Raw genomic sequence first — 18242 nt, forward strand, 5'->3', positions numbered from 1 at the left:
TTGTTGTACAGTAATATTATTTATATAGAGGTTTTAATACAACCTTATATCATGATTATACATGTTGACATGTTCTAGCTGTGTCAGCAAATTTGACAGCGGTGTAGAATCCCGGCTCGCGGCAAACGTCTCTCCACAGTGCAAAGCCACTTCTCAATCAGAAATTCTTACAAGTACCATTATCACTGAAAGACGAGGAATACACTCCACAATGAAACCGCCAAGCTAGAGCACTTGAATGTAAACAAAGACGAGTGGATCAATACTAATATTGACAGTGATGATACCAAGTATAATGCTACATGGTCGATACTATAGTGTTAGATCGCTATTTTTTGTCATTGTTTACAAACTCAGAAAATAAGGACTTTAAGGGCAAAAACCAAAGGATTTAAATCAGGCAAAAGAATAAAATAATTGTGATATTTAATTAATATTGTTAGCCCCTGTTGTGTTATTTTGTCTGATTATGATCAAAAATGGAATCCATTTTCTACCGCTTGTCCCTTTTGGGGTCGCGGGGGGTGCTGAAGCCTATCTCAGCTGCATTCGGGCAGAAGGCAGCGTACACCCTGGACAAGTCGCCACCTCATCGCAGCAAAAATTGAATCATTTAATGATATTAAAAATGTGTAATATTAGCACTGGTATGACGATACTGCCCCTGTAACTACTTGGAATCGGATCGATACTGAAATTTGTAGTATCGCCCAAAACTAATGTCAAGTATCAAAGTGATTAGTACATTTGAACATAAGTGTCAATAGAACATGCAAGTACTAATAATAGTTATGAGAAAGTAATACAACAGGAAATGATGTAATGTTACTGCATACGTTTCGAAATACTTCAACTATCATTTTTTGAAAGAAATTGTGCTGTGTATGGTTGTTGCAGGAGACTATCCAAAATAGATTTCAGGCCATCTTTACTTGCATGTTCTGCAACAGCTTAAATTTCCTGTTCCCTGTTCATCAAGCCAGGGAAATAAAATGTGAGAGTGGAGAAGATGAAGTCTCTCAAAGTTTCATATGGAGTGTGTTTGGAGGGGAGTGGGCTGGAAATGTCAACAAGGCTCTGGGGGAGGGAGGGGATATATTTATGAAAGTCCATAAATATGATGAACTGCTGCTCTCTTCCAGACCAAATGTTTCATCTGCGGCATCGGCAACGACTACTTTGATCGCACACCTCACGGCTTTGAGACGCACACCTTGCAGGAGCACAACCTGGCTAATTACCTGTGAGTGCCTTACGCTAAAGCAACTCCCTTGTGTGTGTGTGTGTGTGTGTGTGTGTGTGTGTGTGTGTGTGTGCGTGTGCGTGTGTGTGTGGGCTAACTGGCGTTCTCCTCCGCAGCTTCTTCCTCATGTACCTCATCAACAAGGACGAGACGGAGCACACAGGCCAGGTAAGCACAGGAAACACTAAGCAGATGTTGGGAGTCACTAAGTTACTTTACTTGTCAGAGTCGTTTTAATGTTACACACTTTTTACCTACTTTTACTCCGTCACATGTCATTATAATATCTGGATGAAGGCTGGCAAAGATGCAGGCACGGTCACATGACTCTGTTTGACCAATCCAACGTAAGCACTTGTGTTGTGGAGTTACTTCCTCCAATTAAAGGCAACATGGTATTCAATATTATTTGAAGTACCGAATTGCCGCCGGGGTGCTAACTAATTTAAAACCTCTTCTCACTCCTGCGCTTACCAAAGGCATGCGGTAAAAGTAAGCATGCGCTAATTATTTTAAAACCTTTTCTCACTCCGGCACTTACCAAAGGCATGCAGTAAAAATTTGAGTGTGATGTAAACTTGGACCTTAAATCCTACTGTATAGCTCTTAATCTTCTTCCTTTTATGCATTTTCAAATTACCGGTATTGAAATCAGCCTCCTCCATTTTGAAAATGATGACAGGGGAAGTGTCACTCGTGACGTCACGAGTTTGACCAGGCGGTAATACTAAGCATGCGCTAATTATTTTGCGACAGGAGTTTGACTCGGCAGTAATTATAGGCAGGCACATACTACATGCACTGCGGCAATTCAAGGAAATACGTTATATCAAATAGAAACTTAGTTGTTTAGTAATCGTCAGAATTTTCCAAATAGACGAGGCTGTTTGTAAGCAACCAAAACCTCATACCATGAATTGATTAACGTGGACCCCGACTTAAACAAGTTGAAAAACTTATTCGGGTGTTACAATTTAGTGGTCAATTGTACGGAATACGTACTGTACTGTGCAATCTACTAATAAAAGTATCAATCAATCAATCGAGGACTTATTTTGACGGACAATTGAATTATTACAGTGTAAAACAATAGGTATGTAGACAACATGTGACTTAGACATCTAGTTAATCCATATTATTCACATCATTATTCATACTTTATTTAGTGATGTAAGAAATCAAATACAACGCATAGTTAAAAAATAATTCATCACATACCATATTTCCTTGAATTGCCGCAGGGCATATAGTATGTGCCTGCCTTGAATTACTCGCTTCCCAAAATAATTAGTGCATGCTTAGTATTACCGCCTGGTCAAACTTGTGATGTCACGAATGACTCTTCCCCTGTCATCATTTTCAAAATGGAGGACGCTGATTTCAATTCCGGTAATTTGAAATCGCATTAATGATAGAAGATTAAGAGCTATTCAGTAGGATTTAAGATCCAAGCTTACATCACACTCAAATTTTTACTCCATAACTTTGGTAAGTGAGAAGAGGTTTTAAAATAATTATCGCATACTTACTTTTAACGCATGCCTTTGGTAAGCGCAGGAGTGAGAAGAGGTTTTAAATTAATTAGCGCCCCGGCGGCAATTCAAGGAAATACGGTAGTTTGTATTAACGTGAAATAGTCAAACAGTTGACGAAAAAAACAATCTTTTTGTATGTTTATGTTAATCCTAATAACCCAAAGTGTCATGTAAACAGATTAAAACATTGCCAACAGCAGTAGAAACAACTACTTATCTGTTACCTCCACAATTTGAAAGTTACTAGCGCTAGCTTGTTAGCATGCTATTCTACTGTATTTACATTCCCACATAGTTAAACAAGCTGAAATGACCACAATCGCCCCCTGGTGTAAAGGAGGCACACTGCGTATGGCCAACAGTCACATTAGAGATGAGCATGTAGCTGTGAAAAATAAAGGCAACTGAATTATTTGACATATTAGACTGTCTGTAGAAATGTCCACATTTCAGCCTCCAAAAATTCCACTAAAGAAAACATGCTGCTAATACTTCAGTTTTTTTTTACAGACTACTTACTCGTACTTAAGTACGAACCCACAGTGAATCGTTGAGTTGTATATATAAAAAAAAAGTGATGTTGGTGTGAAAAGGTCTCAGCCCACTTGAAGAGTTGCATAAGTGGAGTTTGCAGTAGGAAGAAAGGAGCGTGGGTTACATTTGTTGTTGTTGCTTTTACCTTATTTACTTCTTTAAAATAAGTTTTACAGAAAAGATGAATAATGTGTATGTATATATATATATATATATATATATATGTATTCCAAACAGAGGTGATTGTTATCCACTATTTATTAGGTTTGGTTTCCAGCACACTGCATGTAACCTAATCTGCAATAATTGAAATAAGGAGATTCTGTTTTACTTCTCATATTGAAGCATGGAGGTAATGCGATATAATCAGGAGGATGTGCCGTCTGATTGCATGTGAAAATATCACTTTACTGTAACACTACACCCTGTGTGATATTAAAACTCTGCTTCATAACGTTGCAAAAAAGGCACCCTTATTCAAGCATCCCTCCAGGATGTGACACATTGTGGCCAATCAAATTAGTGCTACTCAACAAATTCTGTTTGCTTCTTTTATAACAATATTACCTATTTATGGCCAAAAGGCATGTTTGTTATTTACTGCATATTTTACACTTACTGTGCACATAGAGAGTATTCAAAATGCTTCACTCTTTCTTCCGTTTGTTATGCACACATACATGTGTGTATACGTTACTTGTGTGTACATATGCATGTATAGGTACACACGTGTACCTATACATTTACACATGTGCATACGTGTGCACATTTACACATGTGCATACGTGTGCATGTGTATATGTATACACACACGCAAATGTGTACACTTAGACACATGTATAAGTGTTTACACATTCACACGCCTGTGTGTATGTGTACGCATATATGTATACATACATAGATATATATATGTATACACATATATGTGTATAGATTAATGCATATATGTATATATATAGAGACGTGTATATATGTGTAGATATAGATATATATATATATATATATATATATATACATAGACACACATATACGTGTATATATATATATAGACGTATACGCCTAAATATATTTTATTTATATATATATGTGTATATGTCTATATATGTAAATATGTGTGTATATATAAATATATGTATGCATACATACTGTATATATATATATATATGTATATATACACATTTGTACGTATGTGTATATATGTATGTATATATATATATGTGTAGGTATATGCATATATATATATATATGTATATACATATGTATGTAAACATGCATACATATATATACACATACACACATGTATATACATATATAAATGTATACATATGTATGTATAAACGTATATATAAATATGTGTATACATACATATATGTATATATGTGTATACACATATATATATGTATGCATACACATATATATATATATATATGTATGCATACATGTATACACATATATACATGTATACATATATATATATATATATATATATAAATATATATATATTATATGTACATATCATATATATATAATATATATATGTATATATATCATATATATAAATATATGTATATACGCACATATATATGTATGTAAATATATATATGTAAATATATATATATATATATATATAGATGTATGTATATGTGTATACATACATGTACATATATATATATTATATGTATGTGTATACATACATGTATATGCATTTGAACATATAAATATATATATGTATATATGTCTATACATATATATATATAGACATATATTTGAACATATATATACATGTGTGTATATATACATATATGTTTATATACGTATTAATGTAAACATATATGTGTGTATATATATGTATACATACATAAATGCATATATATACTGTATGTGTGTGTATATATACATATATATGTGTGTATATATACACATGTATACATATATGCGTATATATGTATACATATATGCATATATATACATATGTGTATGTATATATATACATCAATGTATATATTTATATAAATATATACATTGATATATGTATGTATGTATATACATATGTAAACATATGTGTATACATGTATATATATGTATGTATGTATGTATATAGATACATATATATGTATATACGTGTATACATGTATATATGTATGTATACATATATATATATATATATAGATAGATATATACATATATATATATACATATATATATATGTATACATACATATATGTGTATATATGTATATATATTTGTGTGTATATATATGTATACATATATATGTGTATACATGTGTATATACAAATATATATGCATATACACATATATGTATATGCATATATATATATGTATATATACATATATTATATACATATATATGTATATGCATATATGTATATGCACATGTATATACATGTGCATATACATACATATATATGTATACATATACACATATATGTATATGCGTATATATATACACATATATGTATATGCATATGCATAAATACACATGTATATACATATATGTATACATATATATACATATGTATATACACATGTATATACATATATATATATGTATGCATATACATATATGTATATGCATTTGTACATACATATAAATATATATACATACATGTATACATATATGTATACATAGATATGTGTATATACATACATATAGATATATATACATACAGACATACAAATATATATTTTTATGCATGTAGATATGTATTCATACATATAAATATATATGTGTGTATATATATATACATATGTATATATACATACATATATACACATATATATTTATATGCATGTATATATACATTCATACATATATAAATGTGTGTATATATACATATGTGTATACATAGATGTGTATATACATACATATATATTTTTATGCATGTATATATATATATATGTATTCATACATATAAATATGTGTGTATATATACACATATGTATATACATACATATATACACATATATTTATATGCATGTATATATACATTCATACATATATAAATATATATCTGTGTGTATATATACATATGTATATATACATACATATATACACATACATACACATTTATATATTTATATACATATATACACACATATATATACACACACACACACACATATATATATATATATATATATATATATATATATATATATATTCAAACACAGAGGCTATTTCATCTCTACAAGCCTGTTTTGCAGGGGAATTTGTGTATTTTAATGACCTAACAAATATTCCCCTTCATCCTGGTATTATGCACTGCATATACATATGTTTATGTTCACATGCCAACAATTACATGCTAACATTTTAGCTAATAGTAGGACACCAACCATTGGTCTTACATGCTAGCATTACTCTAATAACAATTCATAGCTAATTTTGTAGTTTTTGTCTCACCTTATTATCATTGATATTAGAAGTATGTCAGCTGTTCACACGCTAACATTTTAACATAACTACACTAGACTTGAACTTCCTTTTTATTGTCATTCAAATTTGAACTTTACAGTACAGATAACACAATTTGTTGCATTAGCTTGTTTGTAGTGCAGGATAAAAGAGCAATAAGGTGAAGATATAAATAAATAGATTACTGTACAGATACTGTAAATATATTGCACTTTTGGATATGCATCCAAGTTTATGGATGTATGTTATATTGTCTTTATATTCCAGCCAGTTAATCCATTTTTGGGGAGGAATTGAGGAGTTTATTATGATGCGTTCAAGAGTTTGAAAAATTGGGTTTTACATGCTAACATTAGTAAAGTAATATTTATGCTCGTTAATTTGTACTTTTTTAACACAATCATCATGGATTTTATTTGACTTAGCGAAACTTGAGACACTAGTGTCTCAATCGGAAACAGCAAACTAGACTTTGTATAGTTTGCAACAATATTCTGACATGGTCGTCTGACGGCAGGAATCGTACGTGTGGAAGATGTACCAGGAGCGTTGCTGGGACTTCTTCCCGACCGGAGACTGTTTCCGGAAGCAATACGAGGACCAGTTAGGCTAACGACTGAACGTCAAGAGGAAAGTTGACGGTGGACATCCAAAGTGTTTATGCAAAGTTTTCTTTTGGTTCTGACCTGCATTGCCTTTTCACCCGCTCAACTCCTTGTTGTGGAACTTTGAACTTTTGCCAGATCTTTCTTTGATGACCGCTCATACCTGCCTTTTCAACTTGAATCACACGTGCCTTATCAGAAACTATGCAAAAAAAAAAGTTTGTTGTCACGCTTTAGCTCATTTTGTGGCTTTCAGAAAAACAATATTTGTTGTATAAAATCTAGAAGTGTTGCTCAGTTTGGTTTTATCCTCCTGTCTGTCTGACCTTGTTTCCACATTGACGAGGCAAAAAGACCACCATGTTAAAGCTGTTTCATGGAAACCTTCAGTTTACAAACATGTAGTTTGAATAAACGGAAATCAATAAAAGTAACTGAGGCAATAAACCGTCTAATCAGCTTCTTCTGGTGACTAAACCCATTATCTGATCAAGATAGACTTCCACTTTGTAGGATAGAGCTCGGCCTACATCTACAATCTCTGATACAAGCATTTGTGCAGCGAGCAAGGAATGAGTACCGGTCACTCCAGCAGCACTGAGAGTGCACTCAGCCAAACTACCTCTAGGTAATGGTGCAATTTTCAATACCAACAAAGAAATTGACTCAAAACACCTAAGTAAAGTGAGGTTCCACTATATCAAAAATGCGCTAGCTTGATGCTAATAAAGATTAGCATTAGCGATTTTACATGGCAATTCCAAAACCTACCAATTTGTTAATGAAAACTACAACTAGGGTTGCACGTTATAATCATTTAGCTGGTGCGTAATAAGTACAATACTTACAGTAGTAACACTTCTCAGGGCGCAACAAAAGACTACAATCAGCAAGGACTGAAGTGACTAGCCAACACACTGTCATCTATACACTACTACTCGGGCTTGTGACTACTTAAGACACTCAGAAATGTAATAATAAAACAAGATAAATTTTTTAATGTTGCAATAGAAATTTTGATTTTATCATCAAAAACAAGTAAGCGTTATTAATTAACAAATATCGAAAATTGGTATCTGTATCGTTTCGGTTCAAACGTGATCGGTACCCATCCCTACCTGTAGCATTTTTACTTGTCTAAATTTGGAGAGCCAGTAAGAAGCTAAATATCCTGCAATAAAGAGCAGGCAGCTACACAACGGCTAAGCAAACAACAGCACAGAAGCTAGACGTACAATACTATTGAACAATATTGCAGATAAAAGAGCACTTTCCTCAATATAAACAAGTATCAAATAAATCTAGTTGCATATTACTTACACATACAAAGTCTCCAACACAGAATATTTGCAGAAAACTTGAAAAAAGAAATGTGTCCGCATTTTTCGACTTACTGAAATATTTCGCCCACTAGATGACGGCAATAAACAAATTACCACAACACTGCAACTTAAAGCGGCAGCATAACTCTGCCATAAGGTTAGTTTGTCGTTGTTTGAGTATTGTCACGTGATTAAACCTTTTCTAACATTTCACACTACAAATAAAAGCACATATTGTTAAACATGTTATCGCATCAAATTAATATCGGTATTGTATCGAGACACTCCTGCTTTAGGGTACTTTTTATTTAATTCTTCAAGAGCAAGGCTTTACTAAAAAACTGTAGTCAAAGTTCAAATGATGTTTTTTCCATTATTATTATGACCTGAACACCTCCCTAGGGAGGTTTTTAGGGCATTTCAGACCGGTAGAAGGCCATGGGGAAAGACCCAGGACACGTTTGGAAGACTATGTCTCCTGGCTGGCCTGGGAACGTCTTGGGATCCCCTGGGAGGAGCTGGACAAAGTGGCTGGGGAGAGGGAAGTCTGGTCTTAGGCTGCTGCCCCCGCGACCCAACCTCAGATAAGCGGAAGCAGATGGATAGATGGACTATTATGACCTGTCTTAGTTTACCGGCAAAATAAAAGCGCTAACATTTATAAGAGGATGCTATTTTAAAGTCTGGACTCGCTTTAAAGTGGCGGATGAAACTGCATTTGCACATCAAGTTTAGCAGACATAATTCATATTTTCAAATAAATGTGACCAAAATTAAAACATTTTTGCGGTTTTCATGATTACTATCATTTGAAGTGGAATATGCACTCATAATAAATGGATGGATTGATGGAAGCATATGTAAAGTTTTGGTAAGCAGAGAAAATAAGAATGAGTGTACCTTCATCCTGGATGTTCGTCATGATGGTGGCGGTCAGGAGATCATGCTGTCCAACCAGTCCTCCAAGTCCTCCTCTGTCATGTCCTGCTTGACAGGAGCACACTGCTCAGGTCCCACCTCCTCCTGCTTCTCTTCGATTAACTCCTCGGTCACGGCGTGGCACTCTGTGGAAGTGAAGAATTAGGATGAGATAGCTGATGGAAATGGGCTGCAGTACTCGGCAGTGACCAGCAGAGGCGCTGTTGATTCAGTCTGAAGAAGACTTGTGACACAACTTCTGGGACGCATTACTTTGCTTCATACTAATCTCTGGAGTTATGTGAGCAATTAGCATACTAATTGCCAGATAGCGATTAGTGGCCCTAGCTGCCACTTATTCATTAGCTATGTAGTGGCCAGCTAGCTATTAGCATGCTAGTTGCCAAATAGAGATTAGCGTGCTAGTGTCCAGCTAACAATTAGCATGCTAGTAGTCAGCTAGAGATTAGTGTGCTAGTTTGTGGTTAGCCTTTACCGGCCCTAGCTCCCGGCTATATTATTGGTAAGTTAGTGGCCAACTAGTGATTAGCATGCTAATTGCCAGTTAGCCTTTAGCAGCCCTTGCTGTTGGCTACTAATTAGAACGCTAGTTGCCACTTAATGATTAGCGTGCTGGTTGCCAACTTTGATTGATTGAAACTTATATTAGTAGATTGCACAGTTCAGTACATATTCCGTACAATTGACCACTAAATGGTAACACCCCAATAAGTTTTTCAACTTGTTTAAATCGGGGTCCATGTTAATCAATTCATGGTAACTAGCAATTAACGTCCTCGTGGCTAACAAACGATTAGAGGGCGCTTAGCATTCAGCGGCCCTAGCTGTCAGGTAGGTATTAGCAAGCTAGTGGCCAGCCAGTGATTAGCATGCTAGTTGCCAGTTAGCGTTTAGCGGCCATTGTTGCCAGCTAAGGATTAGTGTGCTAGTGGCCAGCTAGCAATTAGAGTGCTGGTTGCCGGTTAGCACTTAACAACCCTGGTTGCCAACTAATGATTAGCATTTACATGCTAGTTGCCAGAAAGAGATAAGCACGCTAGTTGCCAGCTAGAGATTATCATGCTAGTTGCCAACTAATAATTAGCATGCCAGTGGCCAGCTAGACATTAGCATGCTAGTTGCCAGTTAGCATTTAGCGGCCTTTGTTGCCAGCTAATGATTCGTGTGCTAGTCTTTGCTAACCGGTAACCAGCACTCTAATCGCTAGCGGCCAGCTAGCGATTAGAGTGCTGGTTACCGGTTAGCAATTAACAACCATAGTTGCAAACTAGTGATTAGCTTGCTAGTTGCCAGGTATGATTTGTGTGCTAGTTGCCAGGTATGATTTGTGTGCTAGTGGCCAGCTAGAGATTACCATGCTAGTTGCCAACTAATAATTAGTGCACTTGTAGCCAGCTAATGATTAGTCTGCTATTTGCAAGTTAGCATTTAATAGCCCTAACTGCCAGCTAGATATCAGCAAGCTAGTGTCCAGTTAACCATTAGCAAGTTAGTGTACAGTTAGTGATTAGCAAGCTAGTAGCCAAGCTAGTTGGCATTAATTGGTCGTAGCTGCCAGCTATTGATTAGCACACAAGTTGCCAGTTAGCCTTTAGCGGCCATTTCTGCCAGCTAGGGATTAGCACGCTAGCTGCCAGCTAATGATTACTGTGTTAATGGCCGGCAAACAGTGTGATAGTTGCCAACCAGCGATTAGTTGGCATTAATTGGTCGTAGCTGCCAGCTATTGATTAGCACACAAGTTGCCAGTTAGCCTTTAGCGGCCATTGCTGCCAGCTAGTGATTAGCACGCTAACTGCCAACTAATGATTACTGTGTTAATGGCCAGCTAACAGTGTGATAGTTGCCAACCAGCGATTAGAGTGTGGTAAACATTTAGCGACCCTAGCTGCCAGGTAGTTATTAGTAAACTAGGGGCCAGCTAGTGATTAGCATGCTGGTTGCCAGTTAGCGTTTAACGGGCCTAGCATGCAGCTATTGGTTAGCATGCCAGTTACCAGTTAGTGATTAGCGGCCTTGGCTGCCAGATAGTGATTAGCATGCCAGCTCTGTCTCTATCAGTTTAGGGTTCTTGGCCTGGCAGACGGAGTAAGGTCTACTTTTAAGTCAGTGGTACAACATCCATACAGTATTTGTTTACCAATGTTTGTTGAAATCATGTCCTTTGTGAGATCGGGGTGACAAGAAACACTTCAAACATTGATGACAAATAGTTGATTGACAGTCATTTCGACTGATACTGCAACTATTTTCTAAACTGCACAAAACAAAAAAGCTTGCTAAATCCTGCAGGCAGCTACTGAACTACACACTCCTATCAATACAATTCAGACAGTAGGGAAGGGATTCATATCTGGCCCTATTTTTCTGGGTGGATCTCGCGTGAGAGGAAGAGGTGGGTTTGGGTTTCATCATTTTGCAAAGCTGATTGCTGAAAATGATGGAAAGTGCCACTCTACATAGCAACTGACGCTGTGGTCAAAGTTGGAATGTCCACTAAAGACATTCTGATGACCAAAGTCATTGGTGCACCCCCCCAATGTGTCACAACAATGAATCCCCTTCCTACTGTCTTTTTTGAAGCACTCAGTTATTTGCCCTACAAAGCAGACGATGGCAGACCTTTCTGAAGCGGAGCAGCGTTTTCCGTGCTGACAGGCGGGCCTGCTGGGACATCACACGCTGGTTTGGCTAAAGCCAGCAGCTGGTCCAGCTCTTCATCCACGGCGTCGGCAGCAGCAGCACCCGAGGGGCGCTGAGGGTCAGTGCTGGCAGGAAGACTGGAAGACTTGGAGGGACTAGGACTGTTGTTTGGGACTTCTGAAGCTACGGGCGGAGGTGCGAAGGAGGCAATTTTGGCCTTTTCCTGTTTGAACGTTGTGGCGGGAATGTCAACTGGTGTGGAAACCTGCAGGACAACAAATATTTGTTTTACACAGATGATAAAATGTTTCCTATTTGAACGTCTCTGAACAAAAATGCAGGGCCAACACAGATAGACAGACAATATTCACACTCACATTCACACATTAGTGTTGCCAATCAACTTACTACTGTATTATTACAAGTTGACTCCCATTTTACTTCAGTAAATGCTTGTATTTGATTTTTGTTTGTAATTGTTACCTGAACCAGCTCAGCCTCAAGGTTGAGTCTCTGATGTAGAGAAATTTGTTCAAGGGTCTGGGCCAAAGCTTGGAGGTCCACAAAGCAGGCAGACATCTACAAATGAACACAAAAAAACGCCCCGACATTAAAAAAACAACAAGGGCAAAAAAAACCCAAGTACTGTAGAAGTTAACTGTAATTAGGGGCGTTCCAATACCGATATTGGAACAGTATTAGCCGAAACAGATGATAACCCCATTAGATTTTAGCACAAATCACAGCACATACTTGTATTATATTTTAGAATGGAACATTAAAAAAAGTTTGATCAAGTGCATTACTCACAGAACAATGCAAGGTGTGAAAAACACTAACATTATGACAGATATACAGTATGCTTTCTTCAATTTAAAATGGAGTGGTCATTTAAGTTAAATGATGCAGACACGTTTGTTACTGGAAAATTTCACAATACGGCTGTATTTTGGAGACTTAGTATGTGTAAGTAATATGCAACAGTACTTATTGAATATTTGTTTATATTGACAAATGTGCTGCAATTCTGTTTGATTCAGGACAATTATTACGTATGTCTAGCTTGTTTGCTTTTGTGTGCTGAGCTGTGGTGTAGCTGCTAGCTCCTAGTAGCCTAAAGCTTACCTTATTTACCTTTTGTAAATTACTTGACTGAAATAGAAGAAATGACTCCCCTAGTGTGCTAGTTGGAGGACATTTAAGTTAAAGTTAAAGTACCCATGATTGTCACACACACACTAGGTGTGGCAAAAATTATTTTCTGCATTTGACCCATCCCCCCCTGGGAGGTGAGGGGAGCAGTGAGCAGCAGCAGTTGCCACGCCCAGGAATCAATTTGGTGATAAAACCCCAAATTCCAACCCTTGATGCTGAGTGCCATTTAGATGTTTAACGGCTGTCCGGCTTTGCATCGGAGAGTTTAGATGCAAGCCGAAATCATCCGACCGATACTAGTTGTTTTTTTTGCTGATATCAGACGAATATTTTGCATAAATATCAGGTCGGGACACCCTAAAATGTATGTTCCAAACATGTGGCTGTCAAATGTCGCATGCTAATTCCAGCTAGCTAAATAGCAAATTCATCATGTTCACAATCTTGTTTGACAGAAAGACAAAACATAATATGTAAAATATTAAGCTACCTGAAGTGCATGTCGAGTGGAACCTGCCTTAGCTAGTCATACATGGTCAACAGGTTTTGCAGACATACAGTTTAAGAGGGTAGATTTCTATGAATAACGTATTTGTTTTTACGGACATGTCTTGTTCGTTATTAGCACATTAGCGACACATTTCCTGTTTAGTTACACAGCTTTAAAACGTCTAGTTCCTGTTCAGTGTAATGTAAGCTTCAAAATAAAAGCACTGCAGTATTAACCTGGCTTTAAACAGCAACTAATAAAATTAACACTTTATTAGATGTATTTTTTAAATCCTACACTTGAGTTTTAGAAGTTTATAATAATGCTTTATTTATTGTGTGTATACTTTGGTTAAAAAACATGGCTGCCATCAAGCAATACATCTTTAGATGTGGGACTTTGCAACTAAGAAACGTTTTGATCTTTTCACATGACCTGATAATGTATCCGAAAAGGACATAATACAAATTGAAATCATTAGCGTGAACACACATGCTAACTGATCTGATGAGAAGGCAGACATTGCACTGATAACAATGTTGTCCCTGAACCAGCATCTATTAGGGTTTAGTGGAACCGATCAATGGGTGGAATCCATAGAAAAGCCAGGAGTATGGATTTACCTGACAACATGAAAATGTGTCCTTCTCCCAATCTTTCTCTTCGGAAAAGCGGAACTGAGTGAAGGAATCTCCTGAGAACGACAAAGAAAGTGAGAGAGCTTGATTGAGATTTCTGTGAATTGCTAAAATTACCATTAAATACCATATTTTGTGGACTATAGGGCACACATAAAATCCTTTCATTTGCTCTTTAAACTTTAAGTATAACAACAAAGGATGGAAATGAGAAACAATTAAACATCCATCCATCCATTTTCTACCGCTTGTTCCTTACGGGGTTGCGGGGGTATCTCAGCTGCATTTGGGCGGGTGGTGGGGTACACCCTGGACAAGTCGCCTCCTCATCACAGATAGACAACATTCACCTTCACACACTAGGGACCATTTAGTGTTGCCAATCAACTTATCCCCAGGTGCATGTCTTTGGAGGTGGGAGGTGCCTATCCCCAGGTGCATGTCTTTGGAGGTGGGAGGTGCCTATCCCCAGGTGCATGTCTTTGGAGGTGGGAGGTGCCTATCCCCAGGTGCATGTCTTTGGAGGTGGGAGGTGCCTATCCCCAGGTGCATGTCTTTGGAGGTGGGAGGAGGCCGGCATTAAACAGGCACTGAGTTAGCACAATATGTCCATCATGTCCTCATGTGTAATGTTCAAATATTTTTCAATTTTTTCGGACTACAATGTGCAATAATGTTTTATGTATGCGTGTATATGTATTCATATGCATGCAGATATGCATCTGTGTGGATACATATACATATACATAGATACATCTGTCATCTCTATCTTTTTTTTTTTTTTACTATTTATACTACCATATTGTATCTGCACCTTAGGAGGAGCTGCTCCAATTTCGTTGTTCTTTGAACCTGTTCATTGCAATAATGACAATAAAACTCTATTCTATTCTATTCTTTCATTTGCTCAAAAACCGCCTTATAACCAGGTGCGCCTAATGTATGGAGTAAATCTTGTTGCGCTTACTGACCTCAAAGCAATTTTTTTTGGTCCATGGTGTAATGATAAGTGTGACTAGTAGATGGCAGTCACACATAATATATACGTGTGTACTGCAAGTTGACACCTGTTCAATAAATGATGCTAGCAAGTGTCCGTAAGCAAGCAACACCAAAATGTGGATGTTTTATTGATAATGCAGAACATAGCACACAGCGCTCAAAAATCTACACAACTTTGGCAAAAAACAGAGCCGCGTTTCTTGATCAATTGTCTGAGCATTACGGTTACCTAGTTAGGCGTACTGTGCTTCAACATACGGGTATTGTTATGGTGTGTGTAAGTACCCAAAAAAGGCATCTATTAAGAGACATTATCTGGTGTATTGTTTTGCAATATTATGCATAATCAACTTTTCTCACCTATTGGTTCCTTCTGATATGTATTTGGGATCTGAATAAGTTCTGAAAATTGTAGCCCGCATTGTAGTCAATCATTTTTCTCTATCATCTTCTTATGGGTATTCATCCTCCGCTGTTGCCATTTTTAATATAAAGTAGGCGTACAGTTCTAACTGATATATCGGTAAGGAAGCGCTAAAAAACTACAACAAAGATGACAGGGAGGAGACACTGTCAACGTGGAGGCACGTAAATAGGACCGCCCACTAAACGATGCATCCTGAAGAGACGGTCCAAAAGCGGCTTGAAGATGGTCTGTAAAACATAATCTATGCAACATTTTGACCAAACAACTACCATTACATGTTATGTAGACCACAAGAACGTGTTTTAAATGTAGACGAAATAAATCATAATATGACCCCTTTAATGCGCCTTATAATCCGATGCGCTTTTTGCCGTCCGAAAAATACGGTACCCTGAACACATTCGGTTTCTTTGTTCATTTCCACCAAGTTGCCTTTAAAATGGTCAACCTTTAAAAATGGAGTTGGGTAAACGGTCGAGAGTACAAAGTGAACGTTTGCAGCCATTTTGCTTACAAAACAAACAGGCTGAGAGCTCTCGGAAGCACAGAAGCGCCAAGGTTGTGTTGTCAACAAGTCAGAGGGCAGCAAAAGCGAGTCCATTGTACAGACCCGACTCTATAACATCTTTTCAGCATTGATGGCGGCTAGCGTGTGTGTGCGTGCATGCATGCGTGCGTGCGTGTGTGTGTGTGTGTGTGCGTGTGTGTGCATGCATGCGTGCGTGTGTGTGTGTGTGTGTGTGCGTGCGTGTGTGTGTGTGTGTGTGTGAGAGAATGGGCATGCCGGAACTCATCAGCCACAAGTGACTGTGAAACAAGAACACACGCTTGCTGTCGGCTCTGAAGGGCTCTTTAAGGCTCTTGTTATAATTGTGCTGATCTCCAGCAATATGTCATTTTACATCCAGCAAACAGATGCTGGAAATATTTTAAAATAGAAACAAATGGAGCAAGAAGAAAATACTCTTAAACATTACCATTATCGTGTTAAATAAACGTAACATTAAGCAACGATGAAAATTAATCACTATGGCAACTTAATCGGAATAATGATGGAAATTATACCAAATACTGATGATGGGCACAATAATCAAATACAGTGACTCTTTTGGTCAAATTGGGTCGTGTGGAGTTGATAGTTGAATTATCACATCTTAAAAATGGGCAATTTTCAACTTTTTAAACCATAAAAATATAACAAAAACACGACTGGCTACATCCACACAAGGAGTGTGCACATACATGGAAGAAGTCTGAGAGATGAAACGAACAATTTGCAGTCACGTTGTTATTTTAGAATATATACTCAATAATAGCTAACGTCAGCTATCAATAACTAACAACCGACAAAGCCAATGTGCGTGATACACACGAGCGTAGTTTTCATAAAAGCTGGGCGATATGACTGAAAACTGTATCACGATATACGTGGTATTTCAATCGATAATTATTGGGGGGTTTTCTGAGCTATGAGAAAGAAGGACCAGGAGAAAACATATATTAAATGACAATATTTTTTATCTAAAATATAGCCTTACTCAGATTATTATCCCTCAGCTATCAAGGCAGAAAGGAAATGAAATGTTAACCATGAGAAACAATGTCAACAAAAATCTAAAATCAAATTGAACACTTAATAACCTCTTAAAATGAACGTGCAAAAATAAAAAACATGTAAGAAATGTTGAATAAAGTGTAACAAAAAAGTGCAAAGTGTAAAAATGTAAAAATAAACACCTGATAAAAATTTGGTTCTGTAGATACAGTGCCAGCAATTTACGGCTGTGCTCTAAAGGGTGAGTGCTGCTAATATGTGCAGCAAAGTGAACACTCAATTTGCCTTCATCAATAAAATAAATAAACTTTTACAAATTAAAATAAAAAAATTAAAAAAACAACTTTAAGACACTCAAAAATATGTCTTTTGATAATCCGGAACTATATATATATATATATATATATATATATATATATATATACACACACATACATATATATATACATATATACACACACATACACATATATATACACACACACACATATACATATATATACACACACACACATATACATATATATATATATATATATATATATATATATATATATATATATATATATATATATATATATATATATATATATATCCATCCATTCATCCATCCATTTCCTACAGCTCGTTATATATAATAAAACTTGGTTAAAATATTTCAGTGTGTGTATAGATTAGGGTTGTACGGTATAATGGTACTAAAAGTGTTGCCGTTCTA

At 36.4% G+C, this 18242-nt stretch overlaps 2 protein-coding genes across 3 annotated transcripts in view; one reads left to right on the plus strand and one right to left on the minus strand.

The window, feature by feature from the left end:
• The window catches only part of ryr3 (ryanodine receptor 3), a 380753-nt gene extending 372953 nt beyond the window's left edge, over nucleotides 1-7800 (plus strand). For both annotated transcript variants that reach the window (XM_061886489.1, XM_061886490.1), the window contains 3 exons: nucleotides 1143-1243; nucleotides 1360-1411; nucleotides 7266-7800. In XM_061886489.1, coding sequence (XP_061742473.1) covers nucleotides 1143-1243; nucleotides 1360-1411; nucleotides 7266-7361 — 249 coding nt within the window. In that variant the 3' untranslated portion in view covers nucleotides 7362-7800. The remainder of the gene's footprint in view (nucleotides 1-1142; nucleotides 1244-1359; nucleotides 1412-7265) is intronic.
• The window catches only part of aven (apoptosis, caspase activation inhibitor), a 119775-nt gene that overhangs the window by 1008 nt on the left and 100525 nt on the right, over nucleotides 1-18242 (minus strand). The window contains exons 3-6 of the mRNA XM_061886492.1: nucleotides 14526-14596; nucleotides 12741-12836; nucleotides 12237-12522; nucleotides 9576-9739 (exon numbers count right to left, since the gene is read on the minus strand). Of these exons, the coding sequence (XP_061742476.1) occupies nucleotides 9609-9739; nucleotides 12237-12522; nucleotides 12741-12836; nucleotides 14526-14596 (584 nt within the window). The 3' untranslated portion in view covers nucleotides 9576-9608. The remainder of the gene's footprint in view (nucleotides 1-9575; nucleotides 9740-12236; nucleotides 12523-12740; nucleotides 12837-14525; nucleotides 14597-18242) is intronic.

Source organism: Nerophis ophidion, linkage group LG24, assembly GCF_033978795.1.
Source record: "Nerophis ophidion isolate RoL-2023_Sa linkage group LG24, RoL_Noph_v1.0, whole genome shotgun sequence".
Taxonomy (NCBI): Eukaryota; Metazoa; Chordata; class Actinopteri; order Syngnathiformes; family Syngnathidae; genus Nerophis; species Nerophis ophidion.